Raw genomic sequence first — 23,834 nt, 5'->3', positions numbered from 1 at the left:
AAATTATCAATGCAGCATGTCAGAATAGTATTTACAAGACACATTTTATGGTCACACTGAGTCATTTTGGAAGGTCTGTTTTTAATTTTAACTGCCATTATTTTGCAGTAGCAGCATGACCATGTCATGACCCCTCCTTGGATTGGTGTCAACAAGATGCCACAGATGCCAGGAGCAATTTGCCTGTCCATCACTACCAACCACGGGAATGAGTGAGAGAAACACAGAACCGAGCCATATCTCAACAAATCTAACAAGTACAGCATAGCATTCTTTATAGATTCTGGAGACATGTTCCAGTAATACAGAGAACATAGACACTGCAGTTTGCATTTTAAATGGGCGGGGCTTATGCACATTTGCCAACGTAAATATTTCAAATCACAGAGAACTTTGTGCAAACCAACAGCCTTGTTCACCAGCAGCCCGGGAACACTTTAAAAGAAAGTAGGTTTGGTCCTCCTTAGAAAAAGCTGAAAAACACTCATTTAAGCAGTAACACAAAATATGACAAGGTCACTCAGCTTAGTAAAAGTGACAAAAGCACTCACACATAGCACATTTTTCAAATATTGCACTGCCATATTGTCAAAGATAAATCCAGGCAACCTGTACAGAATTTGACTAGGAGAATGGAATGGAAACATGTTGCCTATTTTAAACGTATGACCTACACTACACTATTTATTCTATTTGTTACAGTAAACCTCTGGATGAACTGATGAACTGCAGTTTGTTGAGAAACTACTGTATAAGGTCAGAATTGGTTGGCCATGTGACATGACGTTTTCTACTGGCCGTGAGTTTGTCAGCTCGGTAATGGATTGAATAAAACAATTAAAGCAGACAACTGACCCACTACAAGGGTGTTGCTGTATGTGTAACATCACAATGTGTATTTTGAGATTAGCACCTTAAAAGCTCACTGACCTTGCAATGTTTGACAAAAAAAGTAAAAGAATCCGATTAAATGTTCAAATTTTGTGCAGGTTCAAAGCAGTCCAATGGACGTAAAAATGTTTTGTGCAGATAATGTTCTGCTGACTGGGAGGCACATGGAAAATGATTATCCACTTGATTATTCACTGAGATATGCTCTGCTTTGATCCTCTGATGGACCACTAGGATTAAAATACTGAATCATGAAAGTCAGTTTTCATTCTTTTATCCTAGTCTGCTGATGTATCCAACTGAATTGTTTCGAGTTGAGTTCGGAACTGTGTGCGTCTCCACAAAGCAAGCAACCTTGACCTGCTGTCAACAAGAACGTCTACGCTTAGTCTGAAATGTTCTGCTGAGCTCAGTCGTTTCCTGTCCGATGCTTCCTGTCCTTTCAGAAAAAAAAAAAAGAAACGAAGGAGAAGCCAGAATGTTGAAGTCCAATAAAAGCTAAGGTTTTTCGTCCCTGAAACTCTTGGCATTGTTGTTCTACAAACACATTTCTCTCCGGATTGCCTGATTTTGTGCACTATATATCAGTCCTAGCTTGGTAAAGTGCAGCTTGTCTCATTTATGTGTATATGGCTTTTAAACTGTTTTATACAAACTACCCACATTCTTCCATGTATAGTGTTATTACTTGGTAATGCCTCAGAATTTGTGCTGTTCCACTCCAACAGGTTTGATTGCTTCCTTTGAGGCTAATGGAGGTATTGTGAATGTTTCACATATAATAATAACACATATCTTATTGTTCTTGTCTTAAGGATGACGTAGGAAAGATATTGAAATACTGTGCAAAAGTCTCTCTAAGCAAGGGACACAAAAGTCAAATTCATAGTTGCAAGACGTGAGTACATTTAAAAAAAAAAAAAATGAAAAATGCATATTGTTCGGTGTGTTTAAAATCAGAAGCCCTGGGCTGTAGGATTCATTTCCGCATCAGACGTAGTTGCGTTCAAACATTTTGTCATCTTTTCATGCTATCCAAGCTCTCTCTTCACAAACCAGCAGCAGCTTAAAAGAATCATTGTGAGGTTGACGACAAATGAATACTCCGCCTTCTCACTTGATCAACTTCAAGGTGTCAAATTCCACCACACCTCAATATTTGTGTCTCTGGAATAGGCCTGAACGATTTTTGGGATTGAAATCAAGATCGCGGTGCAATACAATGTGATTTTTGAATTTCAAAGTCAGCGGTTTTGACCTGAGCCGAGCTTCGTTGGGACCGTGGTTGGAAATATCTGGACTGACCTACCCATGTCTCACATGTTTAATCTTTGGTTTGATCATTTCCTCATGGTCAAATATGGAATCCTGTCGAGAACTACAGAGTTTTGGGTGTGTGGATGCCTCTCATCACTGCGATTTATTTATCATGTGCAGCTCTGCTGTGTGTCTTTCTCTGGATTTATTTAAGCAAATAATAATTATACTACATGATACAAATATTTCACGGTGATTAAATGTTTTTTTTGTTTGTTTTTGAAACATTTCTTTTATGAGGCAACTTCATTTCTAATAAATTCCAACCATGTAATCTGATGACATGATTGTAATTTGCAATATATCTGGGGATCTGCGTCACTCCAATGTATTTCTTTAAAAAAAATCAAATACATCATAAATATCATTGTTGGAGCTCATGGAAAATGTTCTTACTAATGCTAATGAATTCCCAAAACACTGAAGCACTTCAGCAGCAAATTCATAATTACAGCGTGTTACATCTAGACAGCCATTATTCTTTTGTCGACCTCAGTTATCAGGGTGTCAAAACTCTTTCACATTAATTTGTGAACTTTATACTGCAAGATTGACAGTCTGAGCTTTTATTGCTTTTATCTTGAAAAGAATAATGTTCAAGGAACCTTGAATATAGAGAGGTGTAGGTCTACACATGCTCTCTGTCACGCATGCATACACACCGTCTCACACTATTGATTTACTGTCAAACACCTTGAAAATGGGCAGGTGGAATTCAGCTTCAGGCTGAATCTTTTTAGCCATCTGTATAGGAGAGCGAATTCTAAATATTTCCTTCTAAACATTACTTTGAGTTACGCTGACACATGGCAGGTTAGACTTCTTTACACTGTTACATTTTTGATGAATATACAGTGACTCAGTACATTCAGTTGTTGCCCATAAATCTGCTCGGGAGTATTGCAGGAGCTGTCTTGTTAAAGAACTTTTCATGCAGTAACCTGTCTGACTTATATTTTGGATTCATATCTGAATTTCTGATTCCCAAACTTACTACAGATGAAAGTTTTAAGTTGAAGTTCTTATGGGATGAAATGCAATGAGTGGGTCGATTAGGGAAAACTATTTTAAGATTATTCATCAGTTATTTTTTCTTACTTCAAGTCTAAACTAGAAAACCTTCCAGATCTGAATGAAAATCCATGAGACGTAAATCTGGCGGAGAAACCGTCACGTTCAAGACCACCTCCATGATGAGCTATGTGTTATACATATATACATGTTTCTAGTTTGTTTTAGTTTGATCACGTGAGATTTAATCTTAGATCATTTAAGCCGTGATCTCACTACTTTATGTGTGGTGGAAGCCCAGTTTATACTCATTTGTAAAGTCACAGTTTCTTATCAGAAAGAGTCCAACGAGATGCAGGGGGGGAGAACATTGCAATAAGTGCTGGAATGGCACTAAACATCGGTGATTTCATTGGTTTGAAGCTTGTTTGCCCATAAAAATTCATATATGTTTAAACCACAGGGTTGTGAGAGCAAGAAATAAAGCAGTGGTTAGTCCGGAAATTACTGTATGACTATCCAGTAACAGGACGTGTACAAGTCATGTTCAACATGAGACCAGCTAGAAGGCCTTGCTGTGACCAACCTGTGACCTGATTGGCTGTGTGCGTTCACTCAGAGTACACACCTACGCCTGCACTGTCGATTCTGAAAGCCCAGATGTCATATGACCTGGCAATACTGTAACCTAGAAAAACAACACTGGGATAGACTATGACTACGACAAAATACATTACATTTTTAATGGATTTACATAGAAAATGTAATGTATTTTGTCATATAATACATTGCATTTGTTATTTAGTTTACCCATATATATATATATATATATATATATATATATATATATATATATATATATATATATATATATATATATATATATAACAGAGAAGACCTTGCTGTGATATAATGTTCAATGTTTGGAGGGTTTTCATTGATTCATTTAATGATAATAGTTGATGGTTCAAGCTAGAGTTAATAGTTATAAACACATGTTTAAGAGACCTTAATTACCAGGTTACTATCAATGTCTAATAATAAACATTATGATAAGCAATCTTAAAAGGGTGTTTGAATGCTAGAGGAGAGAGTTTTTCCTCCAGTCCCTCTCTCACCTGTGTGTTGATGCAACATTCCATCAGCAAACATGAACCCAAGCTGTGACCAGATGCTTGAATCCCACAGATCCGGCCGGCGCTGGAAAGTCTTTGAAGTTTAACTATGCACAAGGTGAGGGCAGTTAAAGTGTGAATACATTAGTGATACATCTGGCTGGAAAGGAAGCGTTTGTCCACCGATTACTCATTTACCTTGCTTACAATACACGTTTACACTCACCAGCTCTCATGTATGAAACTTCAATATTTTCAAGACATCTGTTGCTGTTCAATTACAGTATAAATTATAGTTTTTAAAATAAACAAACAACACTTTTCCCCCCAAACAGCTTCATTTATTGTTTTCTCACAAAAAAGAAAGAAAGCAAACTATGGGCCATGTTTTTTTCTTCTTTTTTTTTCCTCACTGACAGTTTTAGTATTTTCCAATCTTCTCATCCATGTAATCTGGGGTTATGCTTTTCAGCACCCCAGGGAGCCGCAGCATGGGTTCCAAAGCCCTTCACATTAGCTTCTGGTGACCTGGTAGCTGTAATCTGCTGAAGGTGTGGTGGAGGTGGAGAGGAGGGTGTGTATGCTTAGTAGGTAGCTGAGCTGGGGATGGTGCAACATTTTACCTGGAGATTACAGCATCAGCGATTCATTCACACAATAAAGGCTGCCCGATTTGACTGCTTCTGCCACTCGCAGGTCTGGACTGAACTGAAGTGATTTGAGTCAAAGCATCTGACATTAATTCTGTCAGATACTGACGTTTGTTTTCCCGTCAGTTTCTCTGACACATTGGCCACTAATGGCTACAAAGTTTAGAAACCCGCTTTAAAACCAGTACTCCAGTTGACTAAAGAAACTTCAGCAGGTCCCACCATGTCATCATGCTGTTGCTCACTGAGTGTCGACCCAAAGATTGTCCTTTGCCAAATGTTTTATGGGCCCATGAACAAGCCATCAGCAGATGAAAGGTAATCCCGTTGTCCCATACAGTAAAGATGAAGTGAAATTACAGTTGTATCATAAGTTCACTTTGAAACAATAAAACCTGCAAAAATAGCAGAGTGTATGACTCTTTACTCCTCTTGACACCTTTTGCCTGAACTTGACTCCATGTCTTTCACCTGACTCAGCTTTATGTGATATTTTTTTTTCCCCAACAACCCAACAGGTTGTACTTTTCTTTTTTCAAACCGTTGTCCAACAAGTTTCCAAACACTCCTCCATGACTTGCGAGCTCAATCAAGCTGAAGCCTGGATCATCATCAATTGTCACCAAATCAGCCCCTTTAGTCTTTTAGCATCTTGTCTCATTCCAAGGGAGCGGGCTTCCGTTGGCGTGGCCACTTTAACTGGGACTGTGGGAGCGTGTGCAAGCTTGTAAAGGCGCGATTGACAGAGGCAAATTACAAGGGGATCGACGGGCAACCGGAGACCACAAGCAGCCCAAAACAAACAGAGCCAGAGAGACACGGAGATTAAGAGATTTGTCGCTATCCCACTGTTATTTCTTTTGATTGTTTGTCTTGCTCCGCCAACTCCCCCGCCCTCGACATCACACAGTTGGTCTTCCAGACTGGTGTTTTGCATCTTTTCTTCCTCCACTTTAATTTTTCTTCTCATGGCAGTCCTCCAAACAAATAAACTGTCTTGTGCCCAGCCTGATACCGTCACTGTATAATCTTATTCCAAGCCGTCATTATTCAAAACAAAACTTTTTTTTTTTCTGTCTTTTCAACAGCACACATGTTTAACATTCAAAGCAGTGACTCCTAATGGAGTTTGTCCCCTGCTTCTCTCCCACAATTCGTACCATAGCCACATTAATATGCCACATAACTCTTCTTCTTCTGAGTATTCTACCTTCATATTTTTACGCATTCTTATCCGTATCAGACCTGATACCGATCCAGGTGAAAATGACCTTCCAATATCATGAATTTCACTTTGCCTGTCATGATTTTTTTTTTTTTTTTGCATGTTTAATTATTTAAATATGTTTCACTTTCATTCATGCACTTAGAATTATGTTTCAATGAAGCCAAAGCAGTTGCTCACTACCTCAGCAGTGTGGTGTTTTTGGGTGTCAGTATTAATCCAAATCATATCAAAAAAATTTATGAGTGACATGTAGAAGGTATTCGATCGGCATTGAATTTGTATCGGTATCAAATCTGAAAAAGTGGTCTGTAATGATCAATCAATATTTTTTTTGCAAAATAATATTCATATTTACTGTGGTTGGCAGAAAAATGAAATAAAATGGCTTTTGTTTTACACACACATTATGAAATAATAATGTTCTTGTGCTGATCATCATGAACATGCAACCAACCACCAAAATGAGGAACTGAAAGAAGAGTAAATGAAATAAATAAATAACAAAAATGAAACCTTACATCACAACAAGACAATATATAAGAACTGCTCACAGTTTTGTTTTCAACAACAATTTCATGCTTAATATATGTGGAGAGAATCAAACATGCTGTGTTCAAAGATACTTCTCAATCACAGATGAAATTGTCTTCTGACGTGCTACATTTACAAGTCACATAAAACACAATTTTGGGTTTCAAGGTTTTGCCTGCAAGGGCAACTCATTCTCCCTTTCAAGGCATCAAACGACTACTTTTGCGTACTGTTTTGACAAAGAAGTCAGCTTTAGTGTTGCATGTTGATATATTAAGCTTTCAGTTGAAGCATGCCTCACCTTTTCCCTCAAATCGCCAAATATATCGTATTTCTTTGTCCTTACTCAGCAAGAAGCCTATTGAGACCTTCTGCCCCGATGGCTGGGGGTAGTGGAAGTTTAGGTACTGCTGTCTGTACATGGTATTTTCTGTGTGTTACCGTGCTTCCAGAGAAGAGATTGTTTCAGGTTTGACACCAAGAAACCTGAGTTGCAGTGGAGGTGGAACCTCCGAGTCTTAGACATTACGTAAAATAATTGTAGTGTTACGTTTAGAATCCATCATGTATCGCAGATTTTATTCACTTTGATTCAGGTGTTTTCTTCTGTGTAGGTCAATTTAATGTTGTATATATTGTTTTCTCTTGTGTAAAAGTCTCGGTCACTTCTCTACTGTAGCTGTACTTAGCGTTATCAAGACAACGTATCTTTTATTTTGTTCCTCAGCTTCTGTTTTACAATAAGGAAAGCATTACTTTTGATTTAATTCTCAATTGAAGGTTAACATCAAAAGTTTAGTCATGAACTTTCAACAGCTTCTTGTGGGAATCAGGAATGAAAGGTTAGTTTAATACAGGTATAAAACAAGGAAATCATTTCAAAATCTGCTCAGATGTAAACAGTGGACATGTTTAACTTTAAACAACAGTTTCCCATGTGGATGTATGTATATTGCTTCTTATTTTTCTGGAGAGATAAGCTGTCTGCCAAGGTTTCCTACATCTCATATCTGCGTCGCCCCCCTCTCCTCAACGCCCTCCTCGCTTCCTCTCAATTTTCCATTATTACCCACCTCACTCCCATCTCCCCTGTCTTCAGAGCTTTGCAAAGATAAGATTTGCTCTCCCCAGTGACTCCCGGCGTCGATAGTAATGCGCTGCTATCATCAATGAACTGTCAGACCACCTCCTCCCATCCCATCCTGACCAACTCCCCTGACCTTCCTGCCACAAAAAGCACACCTGTTAGACTGTAAAACCCAATCTTCTCTGGCTTTTTTGACTCCATGACACATCAGCGCGGGGTAGAATTTCGATTATGAGTTAACATGCCTTTGCTTAAAGTAGGACAACAGCTTTAACTTTAATTTGTCAAGCAGCAAAAAGCCATGTGATAGTTCTGTTGCAGCATGAGCTACAATCATTGCTCCCACCCAAAAGAGCGAGACATTTTTATTTTATTTTATTTTCTGACTACCAGACCAGCAACATACACACTCATACAAGTCTGACATCCAAGGCCCTTAACCTCTATATATTCATAACTAATTTAATGTGCATACTGACTAAAATTCAGACCACAATACCAAAGACCTTTAGCCTATGATGGCTATGTTTCAGCTTTACCATTGAAGATGTCTTCTGTTCTTGATTGATGTTGCAGCCGTGATGAAACAATTTTCCATTATCCATTTTTTTGGAATGAAATATCTCTTTTGAATCCATTTAACGTTGCTATTATTGATACTTCATTGTTACGATGTTACATTGCCAGCCAGCACCGTAAATCGCAATAGCCTTTTACACCACATTAAATCATGCCATAACAATTTCAATTCAAGTCAATTGAATGACTTCAGCATCATTCAAAATGGCAGAGTAAATATATATCAGTGTTTTGATAGTGCTAGAAATTATTCATGAAATATGTGTTATGAAAGGAGGCAATTTAATTGAACATATGCAAAGCAAACCGCTGGTGAAAAACTCGGTGAAGATGTATATTCTTTCATATATATATATATATATATATATATATATATATATATATATATATATATATATATATATATATATATATATATATATATATATATATATAATTTGTGAGTTAACCTATATATATATAGGTTAACTCACAAATTGTGAGCGTGGAACACATGAACGCTAGGTGAGTTCATAGCTGCCAGTGGTGACTACTGTGTCGATGGTGCGAGAACAGAACAAATACTCCATCGCCTCCAGGGTAAACTGTGCTAACCGACATTGGCCAAACATCAGACAGTGCTTTTACCCAATGTGTCATGCTTCTTTCATAGACCTTGGGAATTACTTTATCTTCCATCCTGTGTCAGGGAGGTATCATCTGAACCTAACAACATGTGGCATGTAGCGAACTGCGCTATCGTGGTTGTCTTCCAAGCTTAATAAATATGCAAAATTTGAACTCAGACATTCCTTCTGGGAACCGAACAATGAACTGCGCACCATTCCTGTTAGGTTCGGTCGACCGAGCCACACGTTACGACTTTGAGAAGTGTCTTTGCCGTCGGGAGAAACCTTTCAAATGTGAGGCTCCAGGGCTGAAGTGTCACAATGTTTCGACGTCTGATGACAGGCGTTTGACTCGACGGCAGTCACAGAAAGAGTTAAAAATGATTAGACCGCAGAAACCCCATAGCATATCCTTCAATCTTTTGTGGTTGATATTCAGGCTGGTTGACATTGACAGCTTTGACAAAAGCGTGATTCAATGATGTCTGTCTGACAGGTGAGATAAAGACAAACCTTCAAGACCGAGAGCGGTCGTGCACATCTATACAGCTTCTCTCTGGAACACACATTTTCTCATATCTTTAAATGAGTAATTATGTCAATGCGGCATTTATAGCGTGTCTTGAAGTCAGCAGTTGATGGCACAAAAGCATTCACAGCCTCAAGTATTTGCCTTACTAAACTTGACTCGCTTCCCTGTTAGCATATCTGTCCCTTGTCCAAAAGCATTAACAAGTATTTGACTCATCGTTTTCACTTGAGCCTCTCACAGCCTTTCCTTCTGTTAAATATTGATCAATATACGCTTGTGCTTCACATATAGAAAATACATTCATATTCTGCCATCTGGACTATTGCATCTCTCTTCTCACTGGCATCAGCAAGAAATCTCCATCATGCCTCCAGTCTGCTCAGAACTCTCAGGCTTCTATCTGGTTCTTATAGACAATAGCATCACGCCGGATTTAGCTTCACTGGACTGGCTCCCAGTCCACTTTAGAATTTTGTTGCTAACTTTTAAAGCTCACATCCTCAGGTGGGTCCTTGCTGGTTTCCTCTCAGTCGACACTTTGTTAGGATCTGAGACACACAGAACCCAAGTGCGTGTGGTGACGGGCAACAAAACAGACTGAGACCATGAGAGTAAGAGTTAACAATTTATGTATTCACAAAAATACAAGACAGGCAGAAAGAAGAGCCGAGGGTGTCTTCAACAGGGAGAAAGACATGAACAGAACTGAGTGAAAAGATCGGGGAAAAAGTGAACAGGAAAATCAAAATACAAAGTAGATCTGAAACAACACACTGACGGACAGGGATACAAAATACACAAGGGAGATACAGTCGGCAACATTATGAAAACAGAAGTGGTGAAAACATTCACACAAACACATTGTCACTCTCATGGCATGATATACTGATATTGGGAAAGCAGACTTTTGCGTCCTATACTGACACCGAAGGCAGCCTTCTGCTCATGCTAGACACAGTGGGCTTTCAATTGAAGCACGCTCCATCTTCCGTGGCACATCCTGTGGGCAACGCAACAATATAATTCAGTGAGAGAGCTTCCAAACATATCCCTCGTGGACTCGGGATCAGCCTGAGTTCCACGGGTCTGACTTAGGTCGCCTCATGCTTTGGTGTATCTGTAAGTCAAAGTCAGTTATTATAGTAACAATATCATGATCTCTGAAGAGGCAGAAGGCCTACCTCTTGTTTTTTTTAGCAGTGGTTTGGGAAGACTTTCTGAAAAAGACCAACTGATATATATTCAATTCCAAGTGTCTTTGTCTGAGGATTTGCCCCCTAATCGTGATGAGAAAAACATTTATTAATCAGAAACGTAATCTTATTGAGGATTGAGGCAGAACAAAAGTACATGATCCCTGCATGTTCTTTGATGAGTTCCTGACCCTGTCAGAGTTTATGAGCAGCTTGGGGACCTTCTTTGTCGTAACCCCACAAGGGGATTAGCTGTAGTACAAGAGCTCATTTTAAATTTCATTAAAAGTAGTATTTATCATGATGAAGAGGGGAAATAGTATTAAGGGATTAATGGCAAAATGTGGTTACGTATGGAAGAGAGTTTTACCAGTGCATATGTGATAAACAATAATAATCCCTTAATGCTGCATGAAGACTCATGTTGCTATAGTATACACCATTTAAAGAAAAGTAAAGCACACTATCACTTCAGGTATGATTCCTTTGAATCATACCTGAACCTGTTTGAGTTCACAACGTTGCCAAGTTTGTTTCATGAGTCAGTCTCCATACCCCGTTTTCAAAACTAGTTTTGAAGTGATCCTCATGCATTGTTAAGCCAGGTGCACCACTGTCCTTTCTATGGCGCAGACAGCACCACGTCACCCGCAGCTTGCAGACCAGCGTGGCTTATCTATGAGCAAGATCTATTATCCTTCTTAAATTTAGTGGGTGTGGCTAACATTGTGGTGCACCTTATAGTCTGTAATTCACAGAAAATGGCATGAAAATAAAAGTAGGGTCTTCCAAACATAAAATGTATTTTTTAGAATGCATAGTCTGAAAGTAAAAAATCTATTGATGACAGCAGCTAATATACATACAGTGCATACGTTATGTGTTATGTGTACTATTTAAGTATTATTCAAAAGAGACTTGATGTATATTTTTTTAGATGAATTTGAGATGAGCTTTAACTCCCATCTACACAGTTGGAGCCGACCTGCCAATTTATTCATCTCTTGCTCTCACTCATACTTGAGAGTTGGAAAAAAAGATTGAAAACTGATCCAGATAATCCATCACACACTGAAGATCTCACTTAGTCACATTCCAAGTTGTGTTTTTCAATTCTTCATTATGTCTTTGTTCCTTCTCCGGTATCATATTGCCTTGTTACGAGACACCTTGTGTCAACCACTTGTAACTGGCGTGTGCACTGGAAATTAGATGTTGCAATTAGATATGCGCTTTCATGTCGCTTTGTGCAACGACGCAGCTGCACCAGCTAGTAGTGGAGCTATGCTCTGATACCACATTCATGAGGAGCTGCCTCTGCAACTTTTGGAGGCTCAGTGCTCATGTCTTAAACCAGAGGTTCCCACAAAGGTCATTTGAGAGTTTTTGTTTTTAGGTGAAAAAAAAAAAAAAAAGTTAGCTAGCTATGTAACTGCAAAATATATGTGTCATTACTATCCGCTTCTCTGATATACAACTGATACAAAACCAGTTCCAATATGCTTTTTAATAGTCGATGTCAGGGGTTGGCGACCTTTACTGACGCCCAAGAAAAACAGTCTGCAGCTGCAAAATATATCACATCTTATAAAAGTTCAATCTATTTTTTTTCTTTCTCCTTTTACCTGTTACAACAAACAAATACAACAGACAGAAGTGCAATGTATATGTGGGCCAACACTCATCTATGCAGGAAATTGTGAGTACTCTTTAAGTCCTGACACTTAGCCTATTTCTTCTTCTTCTTCTTCTTCTTCTTCTTCTTCTTCTTCTTCTTCTTCTTCTTCTTCTTCTTCTTCTTATTATTATTATTATTATTATTATTATTATTATTATTATTATACAGGAAGACAAATATTTGTGAGGACTGAAAACAATTCAGTCTGACAATGAAACTAAAAATCAACACTCTAAATAAATACTGGAATACATATATTATAACAGACTGGGTGGGCAACCAAACAAAAGAATTGGTACAGGGACTGACAAAAAAGAAACACACTCACTTGGTTGCTGTCCTCTATCCAGAACCCACAATTCTGCACACTGACAGAAACCTTTTACTCTGACTGACAACTTAATCCTCCAGACTTGGTTGCTTTAGCAGATTTCAAATAAAATCTATACAGCAAAACACAGTATTTCCCCCTGACAAATATGCAATTACATTTAAGGCGTTCTAATCCAGATAAAGGGAGCATAAATAAATCGACTGATTTATCTGTGGCGACAACACAGCAGGTACTTTACTATTCCCGGTCTAATTCAGGATGAAAGACATGGAAAGAGGTTTTAGGGATCAGAAACATGCCCAATTTTCTTCAGTATACTAAAATACATTTCCTCCTCCTCTGGAATGTATTTTCGTGTCTAAACTTAAAACTATTTCGCAATGTCAGTGGCCAGTCAACAACAGATCACATCCCTTTGTTTTGACGTTGAGTGAAATTGAGAGATGAAAAGAAATAAATAAATAAAAATGAGGAATTGGACATAACTTTGACATATACATCTTATGCAAATTGTAGGGAAGGAACCGGGTTTCATGAAACAGTGTCTTCATTTCATGTGCCGCTAGATGGCAACGTCTGCTCTATAATGTTTGGCTTTTGAACTGCTATTCAAATGGTTCCTCACATCATTTCTAATCCAAGTGTGCCATGGAGTAACCTGTGAGAATTAGAATACTGTTTCGTGAAACTTCGTCAACCCGTCAATTTTGATTCTCGAAACCTCATCCGCAATCACAGAGAAATAGATCAACATCTCACAATGTTTTGGTCTCATATTCCTTACCAATGTTGTGTTCATTTGAAGAACCTCTATGTATGCGATGAATGATTGGTCAAACTTACTATTTGAACAAGACAGAAGAGCTTGGTGGAGGTGGAGGAAATAATGGAAAGTAGGACACTCTCCAGTTGACAAGAGTTACAGTGGGACGTATAGAGTAAGCCCATCCAAATTGTTTAGTGAGGAGTATTCAGCCATGATCAGTTGTCAGGTGCAGACACCTTTAAAAGACACCTTCAAAGCATTTCAACCAGTTGACTGATCTCATCTCTGGTGACCACGAGTGGCCGCTGCCTGCCAGAACCTTACTGCCCAATGGAGGCAATAACAGACAGGAATTGTATTGAGCAGATCAAAAAAAAAAAAAAAAAAAAAAAAAAAAAAATATATATATATATATATATATATATATATATATATATATATATATATATATATATATATATATATATATATATATATATATATATATATATATATATATATATAATGGACCGTCTTAAGTTGAAATTACTGTCAGGTTTTTGGTTTTTATTTTGCAGCTAGTTCTATTGGATCGAATTATGCTTTGGTCTCTTCTAACCAATTGTACTGTCTCTGTTTTAATTTGCCATGTATCAGACCTAGTTCAAGACTATGTGGCTCTCGCTGCCCTCTAAAACCTCCTCTGTCACCTTCCTGTGCGAAGGTTATTTATTTACATGTTATTGTTTGTGATCTCCAAGAATCCACAGCATCTGTATAAGTTTTTAACATTTTACCTGCCTTATTAGTCTAGAACTCAGTGACTGGATTCCAGCTTTGATTGTGTGGGACAGAAGATGTTTATTCATTCCAGTCAAGATCTTGGATTTAAAAATAATAAAAAAAAAAAAAGAAGAAGCACAACGCTTCATATAAAAGCCGAGAAACGCTTTTGAGCAATTTCCTTGGAAAAAAAAAAAAAAAAAAAACGTCTTTCTCTCACACATGAATAACAAAGAAGACAGAAAAGACTCGAGAAGATCCCAGAGGATCATAGCGCTGGAGGCCACATAGGATACACCCTAATGGAAGGCATCTCTAGGATAACAGTAATGGGTGGTAAAGACTACTGGAACCAATCGTTGGGATAAGAAGGATAAATGGGATATAGTTGGCCCGGAATCTCTCTGAAAATCGTACTTCTGCCTGAAGGCAAGATTTCTGAACTATTCCCTCTGTGAAACGGTTCGGTTTAGCATAATTATTCTCCAATTCAGAGTCAACCTTAGAATGGCAAGGTGAAGGAAGCAGTCACATGACTATTATGGCCATTTAATGCCTTACAGGCCACTTAGCAAGAGGCCAAACAATGCCTCTCAACGCAAGCGCTATGGCACAGTCACCACAGAAGATCAAGATAATGAACACCTGCCACATGTCTGTCAAGTCCTTATTTTCCTACAAAAGATATACAAATGGCTCTGCATGTTTCAAACCCACATCAACGCCCACAATGGTATCAATTACCATAAGTCATTTCCAGTAGACTTTCCCTACGCGTTTATAGCTGTTGTGCAACTCCTGAATGACTGGTCAACCAGCTATTCTTAATAGTTAATAACTTGCTCTGTCTGGACAATACGCTTCAAACCTGATGACCATTAACAAGTGCTGCTTGTTTCTTTTGGCGGTTGCAATGGTGTTTTTACACCTGGTGAGTGTAATCACAGCTGGAGTGAAACCTACATCCAGGACCATTGTCTTAAGTTATAGAGGCCATGTTGGAGAAGAGGTTGTGTCCCAGCTGGAGGAGTTGAAGTGTCGATATATACAGTACGTTGTCAATGAACCACCGCTTAGTCCTCTTCAGGGTTGCAATGAGTGCTTGAACCAATTGGTGAACCCAGAGAAAACCCGCACGCAGAACATGCAAATTGCATGCAGAAAGGTGGTTGAACTTGGGGATCGATCCCACAACCTTCTTGCTGCAAGGCAAGAGTGCTAAGCACTAGGCCGTCGCGTGGCCCACGTTCAAGTGTATAGTGGGGATTGAGAGATCATCTATCATCATCTATAAAAGCTCCCATAATTTGTGAACCAGGATCACCACGCGAGACACTGTTTCATGAAACCTCATCACAATCAAACTCGCTCCAGGGGTCTTGGATGTTGGGTTGTGACCAAGGTTATTATTGTTAAAGAAAGCTAATGAAAAAATGAAAACTAGATTTGTAAATAATTTTTAATTAGTGACACAAGAATGCAATTTTTTATAAAATAATAAATGACTGAAACTGTATTGTCTGTTTTTAAAATGATTTAAAATTAACTGGAATTTTAACAAAATTGTTCTTTATTTTCATCTATTTATTTCATATCAAAGCATATTGAGATGATTTTAAATCTTTTTTTTTTCTTTCTTCTTTTTTATACTGGTTTCACATCAGCTGTCGGGCAGGTGCAGCATGTGAAGTCAGTGACTTGTGTTGACGGCATGATCCGACAACGCAGACTAGCGTGATGGTGGTTGGGCAAAGCCATCATTTATTTTATTTATTTTTTTTTGTACATGGTTTTTATTACTATTTCTGTGACCAATTTCAATCTTTAATCTTGTTCAAATAGCACACGTAAAAACTAAACTAAACAAAAACGGAAACTAAACATTAAACATTACAAGCCAACTCATTTTAAAAACGAATAAACAACTAAAACAAGTTGACTCGTAATATGTATGCGTCTACAATAAGCATACACAAATACCTCTGAATTCAAAGCAAATGAGAGAAAAAGAAGGTGGCATGCTGGTTGGAATGCGGCATGATCAGAGATGAATTAAGTGGAAAAGCCAAATCATAGGGAGTGACTGAAGAAACGTCCTTCGTGGACAAACACAGAGCTGCTGCTGCAACCTGGCACAGGATCTTTCAACCAAACAAGCAGCTGCTGTCTTTTTAATTACAATCCAATATGCTTTTAAGATGCCGAGCCTAATCCCTGTGTTCTGTTTGGAAAAAAAATAAAAATAAAAGCAAATACATTTGAACTGGTTCAGATTATGAATATATAAAGGAAGAAAGAAAGTCGGAGATAAAAAAAAGCACAACCAACAACTCAACTCAACAATTGTTCAAGTTCGTCAGCACCGAACGGAACCAATGTTGTAGCCCATGACTGTACACATTCCATGTGCACGCTCACAAAACTGACAGATGGGTGAAGTGAATGGAGATGTTCAACCTCTGGAGCAGACTGATAACTGTGCCATTTGTCTACGCAACGTGATTTCACTGGGCACGTGACCATTCAATGAAATAATTGGAAGAACAAATACATAAATGAATATTTCAGTCTCATCCATAGCTGCGTGCCGTCTGTTCAGTTTGTCATTGCGACCAGATAGTTTATCTTTTGAATGAGAAAATTACATTTTGTATTAGTTTTTCCCGTCCCCTTAGTTTTGAGCATATTCCATACGGTCCTCTCTTTCTTAATGGATAGCACGTGATTCATGGAAAATTTTTAAAAAATCGAAGTAATTGGTGGACAGCAGTGACATACCATCAGTATGTAGTAGAGTAGCTTATTTGTTCTGTCTGCATACAAGGTACTTAGTCAACGTATTAGATGTAGATATATATAAAATTTGTATCATTTTCATTGTGATATTTATTACATTTGTTTCATTTTCAACATATATTTTTAAAGTGCTTGATTAAAAGCTTTCTTATCGGGTCATCATTTGTACTGCACTTGTATTTTAAGGGCAACATATTAGTACTTTTAACTTGTAGAGGACACGAAAATCAACTTTTACCTGAGGTGAACCATTGAAGATGAATGAAGTATCTACAGCCAACCTCCATGTTTGAGCAAAATGAAGAGGAGTCAGTTTAGCATGTCGTGTCATCTAGTCCTCATTCGTTCAGTCCATCAAAGTTGCATATGTATTATTTTATTATTATTTATTATTATTATTTTAAAGGAGATCTTTGGAATCCAACCATGAAGTTCCCCAAAATAAGTTTTTCAAACTTCCAAATTGCTTGCTGTGTGGGCTGGCTTTTTCTCAGTGAAGTCCTTCCACAACCTGATGGTTTGACTCCCACTCTGTGTCATTAAGCCGCAGATAAGTGTCAGACTGGCTGTCTCTCAGTTGGGGATCCTTTTTGACTGTGGCCTCCAGCTCCCCTGGGGAGGCAGCATGACTGCTGTGTCACTGCTCCCTGTCTTTCTCCTCAAATGTGGTGCTCCACTCCATCCCATTGTACTGTGTGTTTGCTTCATGTTACCTGGCACTAATAGTTCTCTCTTCTCTTTCCTCGCATGTTCTCACTCAGCTGAGGAATACGCTGTTGAAGGTAAGACTGACGCTTTTCACTGGCGGCCCTCTGATGCCATTATGCTGTCATGGATGCTGGCTGCATCTTGAACTCTGCCCTCTCTCTGGGGAGGGGCATTGTCTGTTTGGACTGCGGTTAAACGTGACCACCAGGGGGCCCAAATTACTTTTTTTCAAATGCAAAAGTATTTTCTGTTGTTTATTCTCTCTTTCTTCTTTTAGTTTCTTCTGGTTTTCTGTCAAGTTTTGAAACTCATATGATTTGTTTGACAATATTCTCAGGGGTTCGCAAGAGTGAGGGGTTGTCGAGACCGTTGAGTTCTGACTTTGTGATATCGTGAAATTGTTGCCTTGTGGCTTTCAGTTAACCCCCCGGGACCTCATTAGTTGGTCAATGACCAGGTCAGAGATGTTTGCTTGTCTATCAGTATGCAGTATCTTGTTCTGGAAGTCGGCTGGCATTTCAAAACGGAGTGCTCGATAACCTGGCGACTGTGTCAGCCTCTTTCAGACTTCCTTCTTCATTGCACAATGCTGCACCAAAGGGGATATCTCTCCTCCTCGTTCTTCCTACTTGTCAGTCGATGGTATGCCAAGTTTCAGACACCTTAGCTTGACTTCTTCAGCGCACATTCACCTCTGTGAAAGCGTCTTGCAGGGTCATGGAGAGCACTTTGTGGCTTACGAGGCCTCTTCTTGTTTCCACGTCACTTATTTTAGGGTCTAGAATTGATGTGCTCTTCATTAGCACCAGTGACCACTTCTTCAAAGGTTGGTTGAGACAGATGAGGCGGGGGAACCTGAAATGCCCCGGGGAGTCCAGCGTCCCTGAAAGGTGTCCGATGGCCCTTGTTTGCTCGCCATTGGATTGATGGCGTTCCTGTGACACTGACCTGTTTTCGCTGGCGAGCGAGGCGCGCACGGCCATCTGCCTCATGATAGCTCACATGTCCTTTCCCTAAAGAGTTGCACGCATGATGAATGGCTCCAGTGTTCACACACCATGCAGCTTGTTCCAGCATCAATCCTATGGCGGCCATGCGACCGCCGCTGCGTTCAAACGCCACAAATCGGCTGATGATTGAATGAATGCACAAGCTGCAATGTGCAAAACTTGCTGTATTACAATTAACATTAACATGTGGCACTGATTTATGTGACACCAACTCATGGAGAATTTGGCAAAACTTTGTGCTGTACTTTGCACTGTTGTGCATGGAATATAACCTTGCTTGCCATCTTGGAGGAAATACGTCAATGTATTGTGAATTCTAATGATTCATTTTTGGCGCTGTATCAGTTATCATCAGTAATTGATTTATGATCATGTAAAATAATAATTTGGTACTCAGTACAAAAGAACATGATGCCATTGTTAAACATATTTTATTATTGTTGTTGTTGGTGGTGGTGATATTAGTAGTAGAAGTAGTAGTAGTGGTAGTAGTACACATCGCTATTTATTTTTTTGTAATTTTTCATATTCATCAAAATGTTTTACAATTCATCTTGTAGGTCAAAGTGAATTGTTTCCTTTATCCATATTTACTTATTTGATGTCAACTCGTTTTCTCATTCTAGAGAGCAGTTAAAACGGTGTATACTGTACACAGTATAAAACGTGATCATAAACCGACTTGAAGTGTGGGAATATGAGACCTTTCAGACATTTTAAGATGTGCCTCGTATGGTGGTAACTAATACTAGCAGTGGTCATACTGTGGTTAACTATATAAGATCAGCTGTTTTCATGCTTGAATGCTCAAGTATCTTCTTTTATATTGAACCAGCCCCACCTCAGCATGGTTGAACTACAACAATGGTGAAATACAATATTGCTCAAAAATAAGTTGTAAAAGATACAAAAAGCAACTCTTAAGAATGACTTAATAACTGACTCCATTTATATCACTGCGACAGAACTCATCGACTAGATCCTTCTGCACAGAATAACTACAAAACTTTAGCATCATTCTTTCTGCCCTGCTGGATGTAACACGAGTGACACTGACCACTGACCTTCCTCTTTGAGTTTCTCGGTTTCATGTGTCTGTAAAATCAAGTGGTCAAATAAACACAATTTAATATTAAAAGAGTAATGAACGGACAAAATGTTTTTTTTTTACTTATTTGTGAAGTAGTTTTTGCAGTAAACCTCTTAGTAACCATTTACATTGAAAAAAGAATAGCATCTGATGAGTGAAAACGTTGAACCTTTCAAGTTGCTCTTTTTGTTTTGAATATCATATTGAGGACAATAACTGCGATGACTCAGTGGCCTGCCGTCTGTACAGGGGAATGATATTCCGTAGTTGGGCAGCCCACCCGGCGCATAATCCATCTGATCAAAGCAAATGATCTTTCCTCCAAACCACATAAGACCTCCAACTTAAAACCCTCTTGTACCATGGCATTTTTTTTTTTAAATCCTGGTTTGATGTTCTGGAGATAAAGGATTATAGATTTGAGAGGGCTCTGTAGTTAAATGAGATTATGTGGGATCATCCAAACCAGATTATGCATCCTTTGTCATATTTGCTCAGGAAGTACAAAACTAAATCCACTACCAAAAAGTTGTTTTTACAAACTAGTCAGAGGAGGGATCCAAAAACCATCAAAATGTTTAATCTCCATTTGTTTTAAACTACCATCACATTGGCTGTGGGACAAACAGTGTTGATGATGTGAGTCCAAATATGTTTTTCCTGTCGCAAGAAAGGAAAAATAATCTTCTGTAATCAATAAAATGCAAGTGTCCTCCATTGATTGAATGTGCGAGAGATTTGTTTTGTTGAAAGTAATCGATTGTAGAAAATTGGCGGCTAGCGTTTAACTCAAAAGTACTCACACGCAGACACACTTGCTGGAATAAGATTGGATGGAAAAGGATGAGCGGGCCTGAATGTCTTTCTTTCTTCAGCTCTGAAATTGCTCTCGAGCCTCTCAGACAGTGGGATGCCTTGATGTTGCCTTTTAAGTGCCGGGGCTCGGCCAGATGTTGCGGCAAGATTAGGCCTCCTGCAGTCCTTAAGGATCCAAGTCTGGCCATGCTTGCTCCCAAAAGACATTAATTTCACCCTCAACAACTCACACTTGCTTCTTCGCTTTCTATCCCTTTGCTTTGTGATATCTGAGTGAAAAGGGAAGAAATGGCTGTCCAATAGTGTGCATTTGTAGAATCTTGAGAGTCATGGTGCATGACCTCAGGAAGTGCTGTCACTTTGATCGAATGGATTCGTCATTTCATGGCCTGAAACGCCACAGATGAGCCACTGCGTGTGGAGCATAAGTCAGATGTTCAAATTATATGAGCTGTATTCAGTTAGCCAGCAGATTAAACAATTCCTGTCGGATGTAAGAGGTCACGGAAGCAACAGCAACCTATATATTGACATGACTTCATGAGCAAGTTATTTGTGTGATCTCTATTTGGCTTTCTTCTTGGATAAATAATAATAACAATAATAATAACAATAATAATAATAATAATAATAATAATAATAATAATAATAATAATAATAATAATAATTATTATTATTATTATTATTATTATTATTATTATTATTATTATTTGTATTAAGCCGTTGCACACTTGGTTCATTGAAAAAAATCTTCAGGCGCACCTCCAAAAGAACTCTGGCCAAAGCGCTATTGTGTTTTGTCAAAAGTCCTGTAGAAAAATCCCTTTTAATTTGTGAATAATTGTAGCTACTGACACTTAAACATGGTATTTGCAGAAACTAACGGAAATGTATTTGTTTTCAAGTGTCTCCAGAAAGGGGTGTGAAATATTTCATAAATACATCAGGATTTATTAATGTTTTTTAAATAACTGTTCTTTTGTATGGTTTTATTGTTGTTTGGGCAGAACTTTAACATTTTTTGCCTCAACTTACATCATAATAACAATGATTATTTCTCTCCTTACATCTTGAAACATCTTGTTAATGTGGTTCTGCATTTAGCCTTTAGCTAACTTTTAAGCCTCAAACTAAACACTAAATATTCCATCCTTCTGTGTTGAAGGTGAGTGGTCAAGTTAGAGGCACATCAGGTTTTAAAACAACTCAAAGTTTGACTGGCTGTAAGAAGATGAGGAATGTGCCCATTACGATGCCCTGCGAGTGACAGACTAGTAGCATCATCATACTTCTATAGTCTATAGAAAGAATGTGACCGAAACCATATAATCTCCTCACCTTGGCAGATTGTCAACACATTGTCATTGTTCATTATTTAATATCCTCATATTGTCCAAATCTATCTCCGGACAAATTAGGGGAAACTGACAATTTCCCACTGCACATACACCGGTTGAAAATTCAACGTAGAATGAAAGTGGATCCACAAACAGTCTGTGTTTGAGCAGCCTCATCCATGTAACACAGATTCCATCATCAAAGTGAACACAAGAGGAAGACGGCAGAGTCAATGTTAGTGTTAACTGGAGAGAGAAAAGGCTTTTCTTTGAGCTCACCTTACAGAGGCAAGACAAACGCCTCTGTAATTAAAATGAAATATTAAAAATATATTCAGGCAATATTGCATTACAGGCTGCCTCATCAATCTCTGTTCATCGAATAGAAAAATGAAAAATGTGTCCACTAAATGTGTCCACTAAAAGAAAAAAAAGTTTCCTGCTGGTCAGTCCTTCTTTGTCCCAGCCCCTCTACATGCACGGAAGATCAGGGTATTTAAAACAATAGTCCCAGGAAGTCACAGTTGCCCTTTAGATCCATTCTGGCGATGATCATCTTCTCCAGACAGGGATTTCTGCCTACTGTCTGCGCTTCACCAGGGGAAACTCACGAGCTGGTTTGGTTCACATCCTATGTTGCCCTGGTTACTGTCACAGAGGTTGCTTCATCAAACAGGAAACCAGGAGTTTCTGCACGACCCCGGCCATTTGAGGACCGGTTTGCCCTCTCCTGGCCAAAATGATGTGATATGGAAGGCTTAAATTCATGCCCAATTGTCCAAACATATTCTTCTAGTTCATGCTCCTTTGTAGTTACCAATGTATTGTTGTACCACAGGACTGAATGTCTTATTAGGATTGACATTCACTGAACAAAGATATGGTAGGCCTCAATGTTTAAGTGACACCAAAGAGACTTCTATGAAAGTAGCAGAAGTGTCTGGCGCTCTGCAAAAACACTATAGTCCTTCTCCTGCTGCGAAAAGGAGTGCAGGTTTGTGCTCATTAGTGCTGATAGTTGTTCAAAGACTAGCAGAGAACGGTGACCGAGAAGCCGTCAAACATTTAGATGTAGAAACTCTGAACTGTTGATGTGCCTTGCCATTACAATACAAAGAGTATAACAGAAACAATAGAGGTCAGTTGAGATGAGGACAGTTTCCACTGTAGATATATTTTCACATTCAAAAGTGAGTCACTCTAGAGTTAAAAGCCTTGTTTGGAAATGTTCAGCTTGAGTTACACTTTAACTTGTCAGAGCTTTGGTAAACAATAGTGTAAACAGACATTGTTTATAATTTATTATTTTATTTTGGACAGCAACTCCTGTGTGCTTTTTTTTTTTTTTCTGCTGCTATTTTGACATTGTGACGGCAAGCCTCAGCAGGGTGTTCCATGAATGCCACCGATTCTCTTCAAAGCACTTCTGGCTTCCTCTGTACTAAAATGTAAATTTGTTTTGCAACCCTATAGTCTCTTTTGAAACAGTGTGGGAAAGCATAGTCTTTTGAATATTTCCCAATGGGCCGAGGCATTCTGGGTTGTTTTACGTTTGTAGTCCTTTTTTCTCATTTGTTTGTCTGCATCAAATCCTGGTCAGGGACTCAGCCCTGTAATTTCACCCTCTTTTCAGTCCCACTGTATTTACACTCTGATTTCATTCTTTGTTTTTTTTTATTCTTTTTTCTTTATTGTGCTCATCCTCTGAGTGTAGCAGAAAGTCTATCCTAAGTGTTATCCCTGTTCATACATCTCATTATTCTCCATGCAATGCTTCAACTTTACATGCCCCATT

General features: G+C 38.5%; 1 protein-coding gene across 15 annotated transcripts in view; it reads left to right on the top strand.

Annotated features, from left to right (window-relative positions):
- The window catches only part of nrxn2b (neurexin 2b), a 633,241-nt gene that overhangs the window by 110,805 nt on the left and 498,602 nt on the right, over nt 1-23,834 (top strand). For all 15 annotated transcript variants that reach the window (XM_053860769.1, XM_053860768.1, XM_053860772.1 and 12 more), the window contains one exon: nt 17,840-17,860. In XM_053860769.1, coding sequence (XP_053716744.1) covers nt 17,840-17,860 — 21 coding nt within the window. The remainder of the gene's footprint in view (nt 1-17,839; nt 17,861-23,834) is intronic.

This window comes from Synchiropus splendidus, chromosome 3 (genome assembly GCF_027744825.2).
Source record: "Synchiropus splendidus isolate RoL2022-P1 chromosome 3, RoL_Sspl_1.0, whole genome shotgun sequence".
Lineage (NCBI taxonomy): Eukaryota > Metazoa > Chordata > Actinopteri > Syngnathiformes > Callionymidae > Synchiropus > Synchiropus splendidus.
This window is presented reverse-complemented; position numbering and strand designations above follow the sequence as displayed.